The 18,983-nt window shown below is 41.9% G+C and overlaps 2 protein-coding genes across 9 annotated transcripts in view; both read left to right on the top strand.

The window, feature by feature from the left end:
* Nucleotides 1–1,418: 1,418 nt before the first annotated feature.
* On the top strand, nt 1,419–12,996 carry ADGRG7 (adhesion G protein-coupled receptor G7; the record flags this gene model as incomplete). Its single annotated transcript, XM_062624769.1, is given in 11 exon segments — nt 1,419–1,568; nt 2,853–2,965; nt 6,711–6,764; nt 6,766–6,833; nt 6,871–7,071; nt 8,449–8,526; nt 9,529–9,693; nt 10,591–10,716; nt 10,719–10,744; nt 11,962–12,107; nt 12,109–12,996. Coding segments are annotated over 11 exon segments (1,197 nt in total), but the record flags the coding sequence as incomplete, so codon positions are not given.
* Nucleotides 12,997–14,989: 1,993 nt separating this feature from the next.
* Nucleotides 14,990–18,983, top strand: part of TFG (trafficking from ER to golgi regulator) — a 33,060-nt gene continuing 29,066 nt past the window's right edge. For 6 of the 8 annotated variants that reach the window (XM_062624803.1, XM_062624806.1, XM_062624805.1 and 3 more), the window contains exons 1-2: nt 15,005–15,121; nt 18,350–18,454. The gene's annotated coding sequence lies outside the window, so the exon portion shown is untranslated. Of the gene's footprint in view, nt 15,122–16,300; nt 16,762–18,349; nt 18,455–18,983 lie in introns of those variants that run through there. The other 2 variants (XM_062624800.1, XM_062624807.1) reach the window with 2 other exon arrangements.

Genomic DNA, 18,983 nt, shown 5'->3' with positions numbered 1-18,983 from the left:
AATTCAATGTACGTACAGCTGAGAACCCTGGCTCAGCTTACCCAGCAATAGTAAATGAGCATTATTCTAAGAATAATTAGATGGTTGTTTTCACGGGGCATTACGGGTTGAGTAAAACACTGTTTAAAGGTATTGCACTTATGTATCATTGTTAGGTTAATCATCGTAGCTATTAGACTTGCTTATAGTTGTGTGATAAAACAGGTGAACAGAATAACCCATAATGCCTTGCTTGCACAAAGAAAAAGGGGGGAATTGTTGCAGAATGACTAAGAGCAGAACCATAGAGTTCTGGAGGACTGTGCAAGCAAGGCAGGGGGTGGCCCCCACAGGTGGCTGGAGACTGGGCCTGGGAGGAGAATGTGGAGGAAGCTGTGGGGGCTAACCAATACTGTTGTGCCAAGAAGGAGTGGCTGAATACCACTCCTATATATGTGTGAACTGCGTCACAAATAAAGTAGAAGTTGCTTATCACCCATATTGGGTTGGCCTGTCTGCTTCTCCTCGCCGCTTACACTTACCCAGGAACTGATTCCAGATGTCACTGCTTTCTTGCAAGAAATGCTCTATGTGAGTGCCCATTCGCTCAAATAACCGAAGTTTTAGATAATATATACACGTTTAGAATGGTTTCTCCAGAAAACAGTAAATGGCTTCTTCTTCTAAGAAAGGTTTTAAGCTCAAATACATGCACATGATGGATCACTAATCATCATTATGGATCCATACACTTAAGTGGTCTGGAAAACACACGAACATTTTAAGGAAATCACTAAAACAAACTTCTAATTATTTTACTTCTTCTTTTATTCCTCATTTTTAATTGAATTACCTAGTACTGTCAATAGTTGCTTTCACCACTTATTTGTATTTCAAGCTGCTCATTGCTTATTAAAAAGCAGTTTTAATTGCAGTACCCTGCAGAGCTATGTTGTCTGAAAATGACTGCAATGCAGTTTGACATATGACTGCACAAGCACTGCAATACTGCAGGACAGGAGGGGATAGTTCATGGCATTCATCGTTGTTTACTTCCCTTTCCAGTGTGGATTCAGCTTCGGTTGGCAATAATTTAATACTACTAATATCGGAAAGCTGTTGTTTGGGTTATGCAGAATTTACTTGGCAGTTTTTTAATGCCTAGTCTATGTGCATCTGAACTGTACTTACCTGAATAATTTACAGAAATGGCTAATTTCTTTGGCAATCTTGACTGAGAAAGGCACACAAAGTTAACTTCAAAATGCCAAATTATGCTGTTATTAGTATCGTTCATCAGGTTTACTGAAAACTCTATAAATCCCTAAGTAGTTGTCAGCTCCCTTTTCAGAGGACAATTATCAGTACACACTATTTGCTATTTCATACCTGTTTATGTTCCTGTAGCCACTTTTTCTCCTTGCAATCCCAATCTATAGTACAACATATTTGAACTGCAGCTGTGTGATCATGCCTGTGTCTTTTGGGACTATACTGTCAACGCCTGGAGCACTGCTGGCTGTGCAAAAGGAAGAGACCAGTTCTTGAGATGCAGGTGTATTCACACAATTGATTTTGCTGTCCTGATGGTAGGGTGTTGTCCTGTCTCAAATGGGGAGATTTTGTGTTTTTTCTCTTTCATTTATTTGGTTGTTTCCAACTGTTAAGACCAGCATGCTGATGTAAAGGCATATATGCGTCGAGCTAGAATGCCCAGGATTTAAGATGTTCCCATGTACTTGTTTCTGACCTGTGACACAGCTGGTACTGGGACATGTGATTTGTCCCCAGGCTGCCGGAAAGCTAAGCATATAGGCGAGTCCTGGCTTCCTCTGACACACGGTGTGGCTGTGCCCACCTGCTGGCACCCCAGCAGCAGGGAAGGACTGGTACAACTCGTTCCCCCTGCTCAGCTCTGGTAGCCTCCAGCTCTGCATCTCTGCTGCTACAGTTGATTGTTGAGTGTACATCTAGAACCCAAAGTGCCCCAAGACCAATAGTAGAGAGCTTGGGATCTGAATTAGCTGTGACACTGCCTTGTGCTGGCTTAATAACTCAAAAGTACTTAGCATTAACTACTTACTTTGCTTATATGTTTATAAAACACAACCTATCTGTTACCAGTAAGTTTCAAATATTGTCCTCTTGTATTAACAAGGCTATTTTGGAATGACTCTCTAACATTCCTTATTCTTTCAGTATTTGTTTCAGCTTGTCTAAACAAAACACTCCCTGAGTAAAATCACGTCTGTGGTCACTGACTTCAGCAGTGTCAGGATTTTAAAGTTTCTTTTTACTCTGTCTCCAGAGAACAGCATTTCCATATTTTTAATATTTACTTGTTTCTCCATTTCTCTTTATCTTACACATGTCGTTACTGCACAAAATGTCCATATTATAGAGAAGATTCCCATCCATTCATGCAAAGATAACAGTATTTGCTTTTTCACTAAATACATTTATATTAACCTGCTGCTTTATTGTCACTATACAAAGACTGATTTTGATTTGTATTCTTTGTAACATCTTACTTTAGACCTTATCCTCAGAAGCCAAAATTCACAATGCATATCAGTACAAAAAATTGAAGCTACTTTTTTCAGTCTGTGTCACCTTGCATTTTTCTCTGAATATTTTAATTTGCTATTTTGTTAAATATTTGAATGACATTGTGGAGTCTCTGTGGAGTTCTGCACAATCTTTTCTAGTTTTGAGGTCCATAATAATTCTGTGTGACCTGAAAATTCTGGCAGTGACTAGCAGCAGTCATAACTTCACTAAAACATTTTATTTTCTATGTGCTATCAGAAACACAAATTTTAGAAAGAAATCTATCTCTTCTCATCCTATAACTGATGCAATTTGCTTCCTAGGCCTTTCAGATCAAACATAAATATGCAATGCCTTTGGAGTATATTTCTTACATTGGTGTTGGATTGTCCATAGCTGATGTGATCATTTCCATTTTATTTCAAAAATTCACTAGGTAAGAGGGAAGATGTAAAACTGCAAGTATTTAATTCTAAGTTACAATATTTTGCTTTTTATGTATTTTGAGAAAAACAGAATAGCGAGTTTGAAACATATTGGTCACCTACATTAAACTTTAACCTATTTATGCTAATATTTTAATGTGAGGATACATATATATGCATATATGATTATTATTCAATAAATCCACCTTCAAAAATGCAAGCTTTGAAAAGAAATGATACCACAGAGTATGGAAGACTCCAGTATGGTGAAAGGCCAAGCCTTTCACAGGAAACACTGGGCATGGCCACTGACAAGAAAAATCTTTCCATTGCTTTGACAGGGCTTTCTGTTACCTATTTGATAGTTTCTATACTCTATTGCTTTGTTTATAAACTGTAGGGAACAGCTGATTTCAAAGCACCATGATTATATAGCAATGTAGGTTATGTGCACTGCTTGTGCTACAGTTTTATTGTGACTTAATTCAAATACAACTGCAGCAAATTTCCTTGATGGACATGCCTGTGATAAATGGTGTTGTGTGATTCCCCCTTGAACAAGGAGAAAAGTATTGCCAACAGAGTTGTAGTTATTGTAGATTGATGTATGTTTCTCATTCTGCTTGCACTAATGTAGGTTTGGAGCAATTCCATCAAGGTCAATGTATTTAAGATTGTAGGAGCCTCCAGACTCTGCCTTTTAAAGGCATTTATAAGACAGAGTGTCCTGGGTTCAGCAGTAGCAGTCATTTTTTCCCCTTCTTGGTAGCTGGTGCAGTGCAATGTTTTGACTTTCAGCTCGGGAACGGAGCTGATAACAAGCGATGTTTTGGTTTGGCCAAGGACTTTGTGAGCCTCATGCTCTGCCAGGGAGGAGGGGAAGCCGGGAGGAAGCAGAGACAGGACACCTGACCCAAACTGACCAAAGAGGTATTCCATACCACAGCACGTCATGCCCAGGATGTAACTGGGAGTTAGCCGGAAGGGCTGGGAGACGGCAGGGTTGGAGGAGGTATCGGTCAGAGCTTGGTCGGGCTTGGGGGGCGAGTTATCGGTCGGCTGGTGGTGAGATGATGTATTCTCTTCCCTTGTTATTTCCTTTATCATCGTTATCATTGGTGGTAGCAGTAGTGATTTGTGTTATACCTTAGTTACTAAACTGTTCTTATCTCAACCCGTGGGAGTTGCATTCTTTTCGATTCTCCTCTCCGTCCCTCCGAGAGCAGGGGGAGGGCAAGAAAAGGGGGGGAAGTGGGCGAACGAATTACCTGACTGGGTTTAAACCACGACAGTTCTTTTTGGCGCCCAACGTGGGGCACGAAGGGTTGAGATAACGACAGATCTGACCGGATTAATAGTCACTCGTCACAATGCTGATTTATTGGGTCTCAGAGTTGTTCTTGTTGATCTCACAGCTTCAGAATGTTGTAACTTACGTAGAGCCGGTATTTGCTGTGATAGTGTTTATCAAGTATGGGGCTTGGGCTAAGGTTCTTGTCTCACTGTGCTTTATGGCAACGGCTTGTAATACGGGCGGGCTCCAGCAGCAGGGCGGGACGGACGTGGCCGTGGACTTGTACCTGGCCGTCCGGCTGCTCTTCACCGTCCTGGCCCTCGCCCTACTCTCCATCTTCGTGAGGCTGCGGGGAGCCGAGGGGGAGCGGCCCCGGGAGCCGGCGGCTGCTGAAGCGGCCCGGGAGAGCGGCCCCGGGGACCAAGCAGCGGCGGGAGCGGGGCCGGAGGCCGCGAGGGGACGGCTGCGGGTGGAGGAGGTCGGGGCGGTCGATGAGCGGAAGGAGGCGGCTGCCGAGCAGCGGGAAAAGGCGGCGGAGGAGCCGAGCCCCGCGGAAGAGCCGAGCCCCGCGGCCGAGCCCAGCCCCGCGGCCGAGCCCAGCCCCGCGACGGCCGATGGCATTTCCCGGAAGCCGCCCGCCGAGCCCCAGGAGGATGCAGGAGACCACGCAGCATTTCCCAGCAAGGCAGAGGAGGAAGAGCTGGACTCAGGAAAAGAGAAGCTGATGGTGGGAGAGCCGGCAAGCAGAGCGGCTACACCAGCCCCAATGACAAGTACAGCAGCTACACCAGCCCCAGTGACAAGTACAGCAGCATCGTTTGAGAGTTCTGGAGGTTTTGAATGGCCTTTGAGTATCCTTGGGACCTGCCTGCTGATTGTGATGGGGATCAGCATGTTGGCACACACACAGACTGTGTTCTACCCACAACCATTTTGTCTGATCTCCAAAGTTAAGCAGAGTCAGGTTTGGGTCTTGTCTGGGGTTAGACGACGATATGGGGGGACCAAGAGATTTTCCCCAAGGCTGGACAGTCATGAGTGGCAGGGTGTGTGGGACAGTATGGGCAACTATGCAGTCCACTGGGCCCCTCCAGTGCTTTGGAAGCGTCGGAGATGGAAGGCAGCTGTATGGAGTCCCCAGCAACAAGCTGCAGAAACTGCTTAAGGGGACAGTGAATTATTTTAAGCCTGGTGGGCCCATGGCACTTCAGGCCATCAGAGCAAAGATGCAACATAGATATGGACTCATGATCGAGGGGTGGACTTAGCAATGGACACTATTGCCCAGGTTATTCACGAGTGTGAACACTGCACACCGTCTCTCCTGCTCTGGAAGACTGTTACAAGAGATGGAGCCTGACATCATGGACCAGATGGACTCAGCAGCTTTATAGGGACTGGTCCATGCACTAAGATAAGAGTGCACTGAGATAAGAGTGATGGTATATTGAAAATGTGGGATCTGAGCATGACGTGAATGGTATGGAATAAGGGGTGGATAATGTCCTGGGTTCAGCAGTAGCAGTCATTTTTTCCCCTTCTTGGTAGCTGGTGCAGTGCAATGTTTTGACTTTCAGCTCGGGAACGGAGCTGATAACAAGCGATGTTTTGGTTTGGCCAAGGACTTTGTGAGCCTCATGCTCTGCCAGGGAGGAGGGGAAGCCGGGAGGAAGCAGAGACAGGACACCTGACCCAAACTGACCAAAGAGGTATTCCATACCACAGCACGTCATGCCCAGGATGTAACTGGGAGTTAGCCGGAAGGGCTGGGAGACGGCAGGGTTGGAGGAGGTATCGGTCAGAGCTTGGTCGGGCTTGGGGGGCGAGTTATCGGTCGGCTGGTGGTGAGATGATGTATTCTCTTCCCTTGTTATTTCCTTTATCATCGTTATCATTGGTGGTAGCAGTAGTGATTTGTGTTATACCTTAGTTACTAAACTGTTCTTATCTCAACCCGTGGGAGTTGCATTCTTTTCGATTCTCCTCTCCGTCCCTCCGAGAGCAGGGGGAGGGCAAGAAAAGGGGGGGAAGTGGGCGAACGAATTACCTGACTGGGTTTAAACCACGACACAGAGTTTGGAAGTGGAGGTTTATTATTCTCTTAGACCTTGAAGATTGTTTAGAAATACTTGTCTTATCCTATTTCACCTCTTAACACTTAAGGATTCTAAAAGGAGCAGTGTGGAAAAAAGAAAATGCATCCCAACTGCTGTTGTAAAAAGCCCCAGTCCTAAAATGTACTGGGTATTCTCTGTTCTAGCTGAAACTGGACAAAACTGATGGATTTATTAAGTTGTCTGACAGTAATGATGGTGTAAAATTCTGCAAACAAGTTTCTTTCTGCTTTGTCTCTGTATTAAAGACATACTCTACCCTGCTTTTAATATCAATGGAAATGAAGAAATATTTTACAGTTTTAATTATTTTGCTTTACTTTTTTTCTACTATATTCCTACCAATAGGAAAACTCGAAAGTCATCTGTGATCTGGATGTTAGTGAGTCTCTGTTCCTCTATGCATCTTCATCACTGAAATTGAAAGCCGAAATGCCAGGAATCACAGCGACAGTACTACCAGTACTACCAGTCACTACCAGCAATACCTTCCTTATGATACCATCAGTTAACACCTTACTCACATCTGACTTGGCAGATCCTCCCACAGACTCCTGGTGTACAGCTGTGGCTGTCCTACTGCATTATTTTTTGTTGGTGACATTTATGTGGTCAGCACCCAGTTCTGCACAGCTGTACTTCCTGCTGCTTAGAGCCATGAAGCCCCTGTCTGAACGCTTTCTTATAACCATGTCAGTAATCGGATGGGGTAAGATTTAAAGTCATATGGCACTTAAAGTGATAGCTTGTTCACTGGCACAACACCACAAGTCTGTTGTGTGCTGGAGAAATTTTCACAGCAATTAAGGCTTTCAACAATCTGCTTCTGTGAACCAAGTAAAAAACCCTTTCAGATATGGTCATTGCATAGATGGACTCCAATTCTTCATTTAGGTATCTGTGAGATTCCTCATGACCTCAAGCCAGAGCCTTGCATACATCCAAAAGCAAGGAGTGAATGACATGAATTGGTACATATTATTTATTAATAAGCAAAGAGCACATTCTTAAGTCAGAACAGCAGTTAGCAGCACTGCAAGCTGAAAAGGAACTACTTGGAGGACTGAAGAATGCAGATAGATGCCCACTAGGTAAAGTAAAAGTCCTCCAAGAAATACTTCCAACACAGTGTATAAGAGTGGTCGGTCAGTGGTCAGCTTGTGCGGTGTGTTGTTTCTGATGGCACCTACCAACCAGTTTTAGATCCTGACTGTTTCATTATTATGTTTTGCATTTGGGTGGAGGTAGAACCAATTCCTCTAAAACTGTAAGAATTCGGACTGCATATGCAAGCCAGCAAGTGTTCAGCAAAAGCTGCCTGGCTATGCATCACTGTGCTTCATTTGCATGATAGCACAGCATTAGGTTCTTCACTGTGTCCTGTGACTAGTTGCACATGTCTAAAACCACATGATTCTGACTCACTGCTTTTCAGATGTACTTTGAGAGCACAGCAAATACTTGGCAGTCTGAAAGATCTCTACCAGGGCTGAAGGAAGAACAGACTTTAAGCAGCATGTTTATTTCCCAGCTCAAAATGTGTGAAGGAGGATCCTTCTCATGTGACATGCTGCTTAGCAAACAGGCAGGAGACATGGAAGACAGGAAGTGAAGCAAAGGCATTGAGGAGGCAAGCCCACGCTGCCATGCTTCTCAAAGAGCAAAAGTTATGCTTTGCATCAAGCTGGTATAAAATGTAGCGGTGAGTGGTGCAGGATTTTCTTAAGTTTCTCATTACTGACAAGAGGATAGGATTGTGCAGCTGTGATAAGGGAGTCAGCTACAGCACAGGAAGGAGTTTGCTCAGCTACCACTGGTGTTGTCTCTGGAAGCTCTGTTGAAGCTCTTTAATGGCAAAAATCAGCAAGTCCTGGATGTGAGCTGTCCTCAGAAAACTAGTGCTCACAACACTCAGTCCTGCCTATAGGCTGTAGAAAATCCATGTAGTTTAGTGCAAGGCAGATGAAACAGAGCTCTTAAAATCTATGGAGTTCTGGAGTTATAGTTTACGGAGGCCATAAGCTATTTGCATGCGCCCATGCAACCAAAGGAACAATAAATTGCTAATGTCTCTCCTGTTAATTAGTAATCTCTGCTGTAGTAGTTGCAATAACACTTGGAGCTACTTACAGAGAAGGAAAAGCTTTAAACTACAGGAAGACAGGAAAAATTATAAGTTCATGTATTATTACAAAACTTACTATCTCACACCTTTTGTGATGGCTCATTATCAGTACAATTCTAGATTTACTGTTGGTATACGGCTTGGTGCATATAAGTACTTAAAAGAAGACAGAACTTTTCATTCAAACTAAACATTCACTATGAGAAATTGCAGTTTCTCCTAACTAAGGATTTAGGGAACTAGAACCACATCTGCCTTGAATCCTCCTGCAAGATCCCCTGTGACTTTAAATGGAAGCTGTAGATGTCCTTAGCCTAACTGAAATTCAAGACCTTCACTTGAGTAACTGCATTTCAGTACCTAAACTTAATCCTCCCATTTATTTAAAACCTTTCTGGCCAACTTAACAATATCCCTATTTACCCTATGTTTTTGATATTGATATTGAGTGCCTACATACCAAAGCAGGCTACAGTGTGCCCTGGTGACAGCAGATGATAGAGAACAAAGATAGACTTCTTTTGGAAAAACAAACACAAACCCCCCTTTTACATGGGAATTTTACACCCACTTATGATACTCATTTAGGGAGTGTTGAATTCTAATTTAAGATGATTTAGCAATAAAATAAAAAAAGATGTAAGGATTATTACAGGATAACCCTGTCCTTAAACTGCCCCTGTTTCTGTCTCAACCTTTGTTCATTGGGTTTCCCCTATTACTTTTCTCTTCAGGTCTATTATAACACATATTTTAAAGATAAACTTGCATATGGTGGCCAGGTATCTATTTGGTTAGCTATACTGCACTGTATTATATTTCTCTAGGCAGTTCATTTTTAATAAATCATTTTGTGTTCCTCAGAGAAAGAAAAACATGATTGAAAGTTCTCAAGGAATGGTTGCCTTTCAGAGACAGGTTAACAAAACTGAGGAAGTCCTATGAGGTCTTTCAGGATGCAAGTGGAATACTTTTTTTTTTTTTGGTCTTCTGAATAATGTGTCTAACAAATCTTTTGAATTGGCCTCTCTTTATATGTTAAAAGTTGCTGGCTTGCAGCACTGTATCAAAATCAGAATTTCAGTGTGAAAAAGCCCATGTTGTGGTCGTTCTTCATGCCAGTAGCACTCATACTCCTGTTTAACATCATCACTTTCACCACAATCAGTGTCTCTGCGATATGGAAGTAGAACAAGAATTTGACAAGGTAAGACAGCATAGGACTCCTCAGATCTTTCGGCAAATGTATTGCTTGGTCTCATGTCACCAGCTCAGACTTTCTTATCACGAACTCAGGCTTCTGATGAAGTCTTTTATTTAAGGAAATGCATATTTACAGCAGTCAGAAAATTAATTCACTTCACTTCAATGAAGGTTACCCCCAGTTGAAATCCATTTAAGTGAGAGCAGAGCTGTGTCCAGCCAAATGAGAATGGAATGATTTCTCAGCACATCTGAATGTCAGACCAATTCTTTGCAGCTTTGAAGCAATTTACTTGCTCAGTTTTACAACACCACTCCATGTCTTCTCAGAGCCTGTGTCACAAACTCTGCAGTGCATTGTATTACTTAGAAAAGGGATTGCTTTAATTTTAATCCCACAGAACTGATGTGTTCAACAAACCTTTGTACCATTTCTTCATTCCTTTTATGTATAATTTGCACAGCTGGGGCAAACAAAATACCTTATCTCTGCCTCCCCTCAGGCTTGAGAGAAACAGGACATCCAGACTTCACTGGTCGCTTATTCTTATAGTGAAAATTAAGCACATTTGGATTAAAATCATAAGCATTCTAAAAAGTTTATAACAGCTAGCATGCTAATTTTCAATGCTTCTTGTTGCCTTGGTAATCCTTTTTTTTTTAAAGAAAAAATCATTCAAGCTACATACTCGAAACACAGATTATTCTGATAAACTTGGTTAGATTACTTTTTCTGAATTTCTTCTCTGGATGATAGGTCAAACAAATGTAGGGACGTGTTTGTTTTCAACTCACCTGAATAACACATCTTTGCAATATAACTCTGAATAAATAGAAACTTTAATGCTCAAAAGTATATTAAAAGAGAAAGGTCTAATAACTTTTTAATGTGTGTTTCTGGGAATAAAAAGGATTCATTTATGAAAAAGATGATTAGCACTATCTCTATAGTGGTAGTGCTTGGAATCACCTGGATGATAGGCTACCTCACATTAATAAGTCATGAAGAAACAAGTCTGTTTTTCAGTTGTTCCACATTTTTAATGCTACCCAGGTAAAGCATTTAGTAATTCTGAGACTAATAACAGAGATAATGGAAAAAAAGAAAGAGTCAGATCTATTTGTTCTATAGGTTGGTAAGTTAGTATAGCCTGGGAACTTGTTCGAAAGCAGTTACAGGGATTCAGAATTTTTGTTCAGAAAGGGATGCTATCTTTCTGCTCTGTCACTCATAAAATTCTTCCTGTTGTATAAATCAACGTGAGATTTTATTTCAAGGTCACCACTGAAAAGACCTTCCTGTCCGAGTGGCATCTCTTCTATCAGATCATAGATAAAACCATATTCAGAATGAATATCAGGAAAAAACCTCTCTATCAGCTGTGGGAAAGTCTCCCAGGGAAGTAACTGGAACTTCACTGCTTGAGACCTTTCACGATGATCCTGGATAAAAGCCTATAGGAAAGCACCTGCCTCTGCCCACAGTCCTGCTGGATTATTGGCTTTCTAGTCATATACAGCATACGAAGTACAAAGTACGTGGATCAATGGATCCTTCATTATTACACCACTAAATATATTCTACAAAATAGCTAATTGGAAATATGTGAAAATCCCCCCATACTCAAATGTTGTTTATTACCAGTTTGATCTAAGGAAAACTGAGGGCCCATACACCAATGTGGATCAGATCTGCAAACTCTCTGTGCAAAAAGTCTTGAAGTGATTACTACTACACTGAATGGATTACACCCATCCTGATCATGATTCCTGTGTTCCTGGAATCGTGATCAGGGAACAGAGATCCTTTTATTTAGAACTATGAGCGTTTTTTTTTTGTTTTTTTTTTTTTGTTTTAACCCCAAGATACTCCCAATTAGTCCTTGAAATGAGAATTTATAAGAATAGAACAAGTATAGAAATTCTGAAGTTCTGCTTCTACCCATATTCTGACTGAAGTGCTGACAGTGCACACCAGCCACATGTAATGCTTACAGTATGCTCAAGCAGGGCTTACCTTCATCTTACCTAGGTACATGATCCTGAGACATAGCTAACCCATTACAATGTGCAAATGAGGCGACTATAGTTGCAAATCCATAGTTACATGGAATATCTTTACTATTCAAAGTACTTCTTGTATTTCAAGGTATTAATGTCATTGTTAGTGGTACTGAAAATTGTTTCATGGTTGCTTTTCAAGACAAATAATACTGACTAATCTTTTCTGGGTTTAGAAGGAAAATATGAACTCCACATTTTAATTTACAGGGACTTCAGATCTGTATTCTGTACACTTTCAGATCACCAGCCTTCAAGAACAAAGTTTCCAAGGTGTTTCCTTTTATTTGGGTGCCAAGGGTATCCCTGTATCTGCATTCAAAAACTTACTATGCTTCAAAAGCACAGCCTGCAAAACTCACAGGAAACTCTCAGATCAACACAGACTTTATCAGAGAATATTTCCTTGTCTACTTTCCCTAACTAAAGTTAGGAACCTGTAATTTGTGAAACATAATCCTGCATTTTTCATGGTTTGCTTTATGTAGATCTCACGGATATCTTGAATGACATTATACTACTCCAACTGCAGGTGGCTTGAAACAGATCATAAGCCAAGACCACCAGGAGTCAAAAACAGGACCACACATTAGCAAGACAGTGTGAGTGTTATCCCACAGTGCAGTGCTAGATCCTCTGGCTGCTACTTGTACTGCACGTCACTGAGGAAGGTCTTTGAAAGGAGCTGAGGTTATTACAGATTTATATTACAGTACAGGTGCACAGAAATTGTGCTATTCATGCCCTTCTCATTTTTCAGGCCTGTTGAACATGTTTATTTAACCTATGCACTGTAGATCTCCTCTCCCTTTTGTAAGAAGTTTTAATTTAATTAGAAACCAAAATAGAAACAAACAAACAGCACAGTACTTATAGTTCTTATAGGCTCTGGGCCCAAATTCTATTTACTACTTCAGTAATATGTTGGCTTGGTCTTTCCAGAAGAAAATCTGTATCTTACAATGGTTTTCTACATTTCTTAGCTAAAACGTCTTTATTATAAATTGTAATTAGACAAAATACTCTGTTTTCATATGGCAAAGTGGAGAAAAAAAAAAAAAGAGTGAGATGCTTGAAAAACAGGCTAGGAAAGAAGTTCTTTATAAGTACGAAACATAAACCCTACCATATCGCCCTCAGTGATGTGTGATAGGAAGCCTGTTTGCTTTTGGAGGCATACTGGTGTTACCAGAGTAGCAGCTGGAGTGCACGTTAGCACCCTGCTCTGAACTGACTTTTTTTTTGTCCTTTGGTTTTATGGAGACCTCGGAAGAGAGGTCTCTTGACCTATGCATTAAGAGTTTGGTTTCTAAACTTAAGCTACAAGTAAATACAACCCTCTCCCTTCTCCACCCACCTTTTCTTGATACTATTCAGTACAGAAAGGTTGAAAGCAATGTCAAAGGGAGAGAAGAGTTTCTGGATGTTGAAGTGAGGAGCAAGGGAAGTGTATGTTCGCTCGAGTACAACTCGTGCATGAAGTGAAAGCAGCTCCTCCCACCTGATGACTGAGCAAAGTGGCAAGGCTCACTGCAGTGGGATCTTGTCTAACAAATGGGAACAGTTATGCTGACTCATCCCATTCTTGCCTGTGTGAGAAAAAAAACCTAAGATATTTAGACATGTAATTTATTAAAAAAAAACCAACCAAACTTATTTCTTTATTCTGTCCTCTCATATCTGTATGTTTTGCTATGTCTGATTTTAATAATAAGACATCGTTGAATTTTCAATAATCTGGTTAAGTGTGGTCAGATTTACCTCCTGCTTTTTTTTTTTTTTTGAAAATGAACATGGTGTCTTTTGAGAACTTCCAAGCTGTTCCAAATAAAGTCATGGCATGATCAAATGCAGTGGCTGAACATTTAGCACCTCTGAATACAGCGGGCATCTTATATAAAACTTTTTGAATCTCTCCAGAGAAGTGTTTCAGCTGTCCTGAAAAGTTCTCTGCATCTTAAAAATCCATGTTCTCCTTATGAAGCATAAATTAAGGGTTCTCTATCGATAAGTCTCCAAAAAGTGCACTCACATCAGATACAAGGCTGAAGCTCATCACCACTGATCGAGAAAAAGCAAAGAAGGTAATTAAAAGTTATCTAGGAAGGGTAATTCATACTACTTTTTTACTAGTTACATTAACATCCTATATGTATTACAGATGTAAATAAAATACTGTTATGGCCAACACTGAGAATGTCTCACCTAACATGAAACATTTTCAGCACAAAAAAATCACACAAAACTCCACAAAATAAAATACGTTTTGTTTTGTTTTTTTTTTTTTTTTTGTTATTTTTTTTATCCAGGGAATTCTGATTTCAAAAATGGGTCAAAGGAATATGATCTTTTTCATGATATATGCTTAACTGTCACAGGAACAGTAGTTCAGCTCTTATCTACACATGGAATATACTGAACCTAATAATGTAGCGAACTTTGGTACTCTTTGTGATGTGTAGGCTTTAAGGATCACAAAGTTTCTTGTTAACACTTTGGAAACACTAGAGAAGGGCTGAACCATCAGTACAAAGGTACGAAATATGAGTGGCAGAGAGTGTAATGGATGGAGAACTCCTGTTTTCCAGGTTGCTTTCCTGTATTCTTAGAAGCAAAAGCACTTTTTCTTTTTGCATTGAAAATGACCCTATTATTTCAAATTTTTTTCTAAAACTTATCAACCTCTTGAACCACACCCCCCTTCCTCATCTTTAATAGAGAAAATTCAGGAAATCAGCTTCAGATTCCTGTTTTTCCCCTTAGGTGGACAAGCACCTAATGTAAGGTGGGAGGCTGAGGGGGATAGCCTTGAGTGCCTGGAAGGACAGTCTGTCAGGGCAACGACTAATCGAGGACGGACACACTCTCAGCGTCATGTTGCCGACATCTGGCGAGCACGCTGGAACTTTATGTCCGATTTTCCATTCCCGCACCGCCATCTTCTGCGGGCCCAAGGTCACGTTTCGAAACAAACCCCCTCTCACAGAAGACTTCACCCCAGAACCAGCTCACACACACCGTCCGCTCCCTGGGTGCCAAAGGCAGGCGCTCGGCCCGGTGAGGGAGGGGGGAAGGGCTAGCCCTCCCTGACACTCACCAAAGCCGCCACCCGCTCCACCACAACTCCGCCAGGGTTGGGGCTGACGCGCGGGTCCACGGTAGGGGGAGGCGGGGCCGCGCTGCCGGAGCATGCGCGCTGCGGCGCTTGCCGCTGGAGTGCGCATGCGGGTGGCTCGCGCAGGACCGGCAGTTGCAGCTGTTCCTGCAGCTCGCTCTTTTGCCTGCCACGTACGGGTGGTGGCGGCCGCGCCCGGCCTCCGATTCTGCCGGTGCCGGGGGTGTCCGCCGGCGGGACCGCGGAGAAGCCAGAGTAAGAAAACGGGGCTGCTCACCCCGCGCTGTTGTCGGGGGAGCCGCTGCCGCGTGTGCGATAGGCGGCGGGAGGGGTGGCTGCGGGCTGGGGGTGAGCCTTCGCTTCCGCCTCTCGGTTCCAAGGGCAACGCGGTCCCTGGCAGAGAGGCGGGGAGACCCCTTGCTTCCCTCTGGGAGCGTCTGAGGCAGGCTGGAACTGCCGCCTGGGCTTTTCGGCCTGGGGACACGGGGTGAGGGCTGGCAGAGGTCTCCTGTCGCTCCCTCATGTCGCAAGGCTCTTGCATGTCAACCCCTGCTCACCAGGCCTTGTCCCTTTTGGGAGCCAGAGGAACTGCAGACTCCTCGCTTACCGACAGGGAATAGCTATGATTTCTGCTCCCCACTGAGTCGGTCCTATGCTTTTCAGAACTAGAGAAAACCGTAAGAGCTCTTCTTTCTGCTCCCATCCCCTTTGCCCTTTGTCTTGGGAAAATTCATCACTTTGGTGAGTGGGGTTTGGGATGCAGTGATGCTTGGCCCTGTTACTTGATGCTTCACCTTGTTCTTTTCCCTGTTTTGACAGAGGAGAAAGTGAAACAGGAATGCCTTTTCTTCCCTTGCTTAAGCAAGGCTGATTTTCTCGGCTGCAATGCAAAAAGGGTAGTGAAATCCAACATGGTTATGATGTCATGGCTTAAGAAAGGATCATGAAGTGACTGACATAGATTGGACAGTTACCATTTAGATTGGTGTGTGGTGTGAATAGAAAGTGAGCTGAGAGGAAACGATCTGTATCTCCAAAATGTACGTAGTACCTCAGGAAGGCTAGAAAGATGTCAGTGAGATTCTTATGAAAAATAGCCTCTCTGAAACAGGAAAATGATAGTGTATTATTTTTGTTTGTTTGGTGTTTTCCCCTCAATAAAGTAGACACAGTGATTGCTTCTGTCAAAAAGCTCATTTGTGTGTATTCTGGATGTCTTTGCTGAAAAACTCAAGTTATCCATTCATCTGTGTCGCAGTGAGGGAAGCAAAGCTTGAGTGCTGTGTAATTTAATAAGTAGAACATTGTACATACTTCCCTGTAACAGTTGCAGTGTTTAGAATCTGTCTCTTAAATTCTGAACGCCTTCAAGCAGAATGGAGAACAGCTGGACAAAAGTGCATTTAAATGCAACCTTTTCTTAATCATTGATAGACACAGTGGATTTCTGCAAGTAACACTGGTAAATAAGACATTATAGGTCTGCAAGTGCATTGTAGTAGTAGGTTTCCTTGCACAAAGATACAAATTATGCATTTGGTCTGTTGAAAGGCCACAGGAGCTCAGGTATGTCCACAGAAATGTGTACCTTTAGGAATTACAGATGAGGTTCAATTCTTACTGTTGTCGGTTTCCAAGTAGCTTACACTGTAATGCTAAAGAAGCAATACCAGTACCCTGCTCGTAATGCTTAAACAACACAAGATGGTGGCTAAACGAACTCTCTAAGTTGAACCACTGTTAGGTACATTTTCTATATCCTGTATTTGTGCATTGCAGTAAATTTTACCTGGACCTGTAGTGAGATTTGGCTGAAAGAGGCATCATCCTCATGCATTACTCATTCATAAAAGATGAGTGAGGAAACAGAAGAGTAGTCTCTTCCTGTTCACCTGGTTAGTATGTCACAACAGTCTTGCTCTCTCCCAGCCAGGAGTGAGTACAACTCCTTTTAAAGGTGAACATTTCATACTCAGGATGAGGGGAGCAGCTGCCAGCCTGTGAGAACCAGAGGAGAGGGGCTTTGTTCTCTGGGGTTTGCTTGTCTTGTATGTCATGTATCTGTCTTGTATGTCTGTGTCTGACTTGTATGTCATGTATCTTCTATCTCAGGTCTCTGTTCCAGTTTGCTTCCAGTTAAGTTGAAAGAGGAGAGCTGGGAAGGCCAGTTTAATGTGGATGAGAGGAAGAGAGGAACTTACTTTTCTTCTTTGATTATATATATATATATATATGAGACAAGAGTGATGGTATATTGAAAAATGTGGGATCTGAGCATGACATGAATGGTATGGAATAAGGGGTAGATACTGTCGTGGGTTCAGCAGTAGCAGTCATTTTTCTCCTTAGTAGCTCGTGCAGTGCTGTGTTTTTGACTTTTAGCCTGGGAATAAGGCTGGTAGCACCGATGTTTTTAGTTGTTGCTAAGTAATGTTTACTCATTTCTGGAACAACGTTATAGACACTTGGGCCAAAGAGCATGGCATTGAGTGGGTATATCACATCACCTACCATGCATCAGTCTCTGGGAAAATCAAAAACCAGTGAGGCTTACCTGCACAGGATAACGACAGACGCACTTGTGTGATTGCTTTTGCTCAGGGACCCGAATATACTTGGTGGGTAATGTGGGTTGTATACCTCAAGGGGATTTGGTTTTACGGTGAATGATCTAAGAATCATGTCATGGATGAGAGATTAAAATCATGTCATATATGCAAATGAGAGGCAAGAAGAAGAGTGCCAACTAGTGCCTGTTGTTTGGGAGGGAGGAGCACAATTACATTCTCCATTGGACTGTTCTGTTTACTAAATCATTGTCTTATAGTTCTGGATTTGTAGTAAAGAGGTGGATTGCAGAAACTTCATGCAGCTCATCACATTGGCTTTCCAGCAGAAAAAAAACTAAACTGATTTCAGTTTAAAGTGGTTATGTATTTTGGATTGCATTTCCTTTTTGCCCAGTTTGGTGGCTTTTCCTGTGGGAAGGTGGCATTACTAACTCTTTTCCTCTTGTCCTAATTCTGTGCAGACTTTCCTTGAAGACACACTACTTAATGCCACAGATGCTTCACCCTTAAGCTAAGAAATGAACTTCCAGATTTTTGTACTGCTAAATCAATGAAAGTTTATTTTTCTTAACCTGGGGTTTTACGATGGAGGCCGTACAAATGAGTATTTTGAGACTGCCAAAGAGCATTGTCATGTAAAGGGACACCTTACTGTTAGGAATTCCTACATGCTATTACAAAATTTAGGAAAAATAAGCTTCTGTTATGGAATTAAAACTCTTGTTCAAGATTTCTGTTTTAGTTAAACTTCAAACTCTATGCTACTCAAAATGTGATTGTTACATTATGGATAAAACAGTGACTTTTTAATCGTGTATATTCATTGCAATGTTCTAAAGTGAAACAATGATGTTAAATATATAATTCTAAGGAACTGAAATGAAATAATGTTTTTATTTTTACTTTTATGTAGCTTCCTGTTTTCTGGCACTGATAGTGCATGGCGATTTATCCTAACTCAGTTCTGAAGTGAGGTGGAAAATCTGTCCAATAATCCAACATCAGTAAGACACACAAGGTAATAGCAAATGTATGCTTTTGTAAAGGAGGTGAAAGAAAACCTGCGTATAGCTGCTGTTTTGTCTTTTTAATGCTTTCAATTAAAAAAATATCAAAACCAACAAACAAACAACTTCTGCAAAGCCCTATGCTTTTACAACCAACTTAGTGATAATTAGACTGAGTTGATGTGCCTCCAGTCAATACTCCTATGTTGCAAAACATGAATAATGTATTACCAAGCATTAATGATACTATAAACTTCACTGTTTTGTTGTAATGTCTCAGCAACATGGCTGTGTTAATTGTAGGTCCCTTTTCTCTGCAGTGAGGCTGTATCTGCCTACCTCTGTTTTGTCTGGTTAGGAGAATGAGTTTTGTTCAATAGTTGCATGTATCTTTTTTTGGATGCTGTCCTGGGTTCAGCAGTAACAGTCATTTTTTCTCCTTCTTAGTAGCTGGTGCAGTGCTGTGTTTTGACTTTTGGCCTGGGAACAGGCTGATAACAATGATGTTTTCAGTTGTTGCTAAGTAATGTTTACTCTGAC

This window comes from Pezoporus occidentalis, unplaced genomic scaffold, assembly GCF_034315485.1.
Source record: "Pezoporus occidentalis ecotype Australia unplaced genomic scaffold, CSIRO_AGI_Poc_V1 ctg271, whole genome shotgun sequence".
Lineage (NCBI taxonomy): Eukaryota > Metazoa > Chordata > Aves > Psittaciformes > Psittacidae > Pezoporus > Pezoporus occidentalis.
Note: the sequence above shows the minus strand (reverse complement) of the source record. Positions and strands in the feature narration are given on the sequence as shown.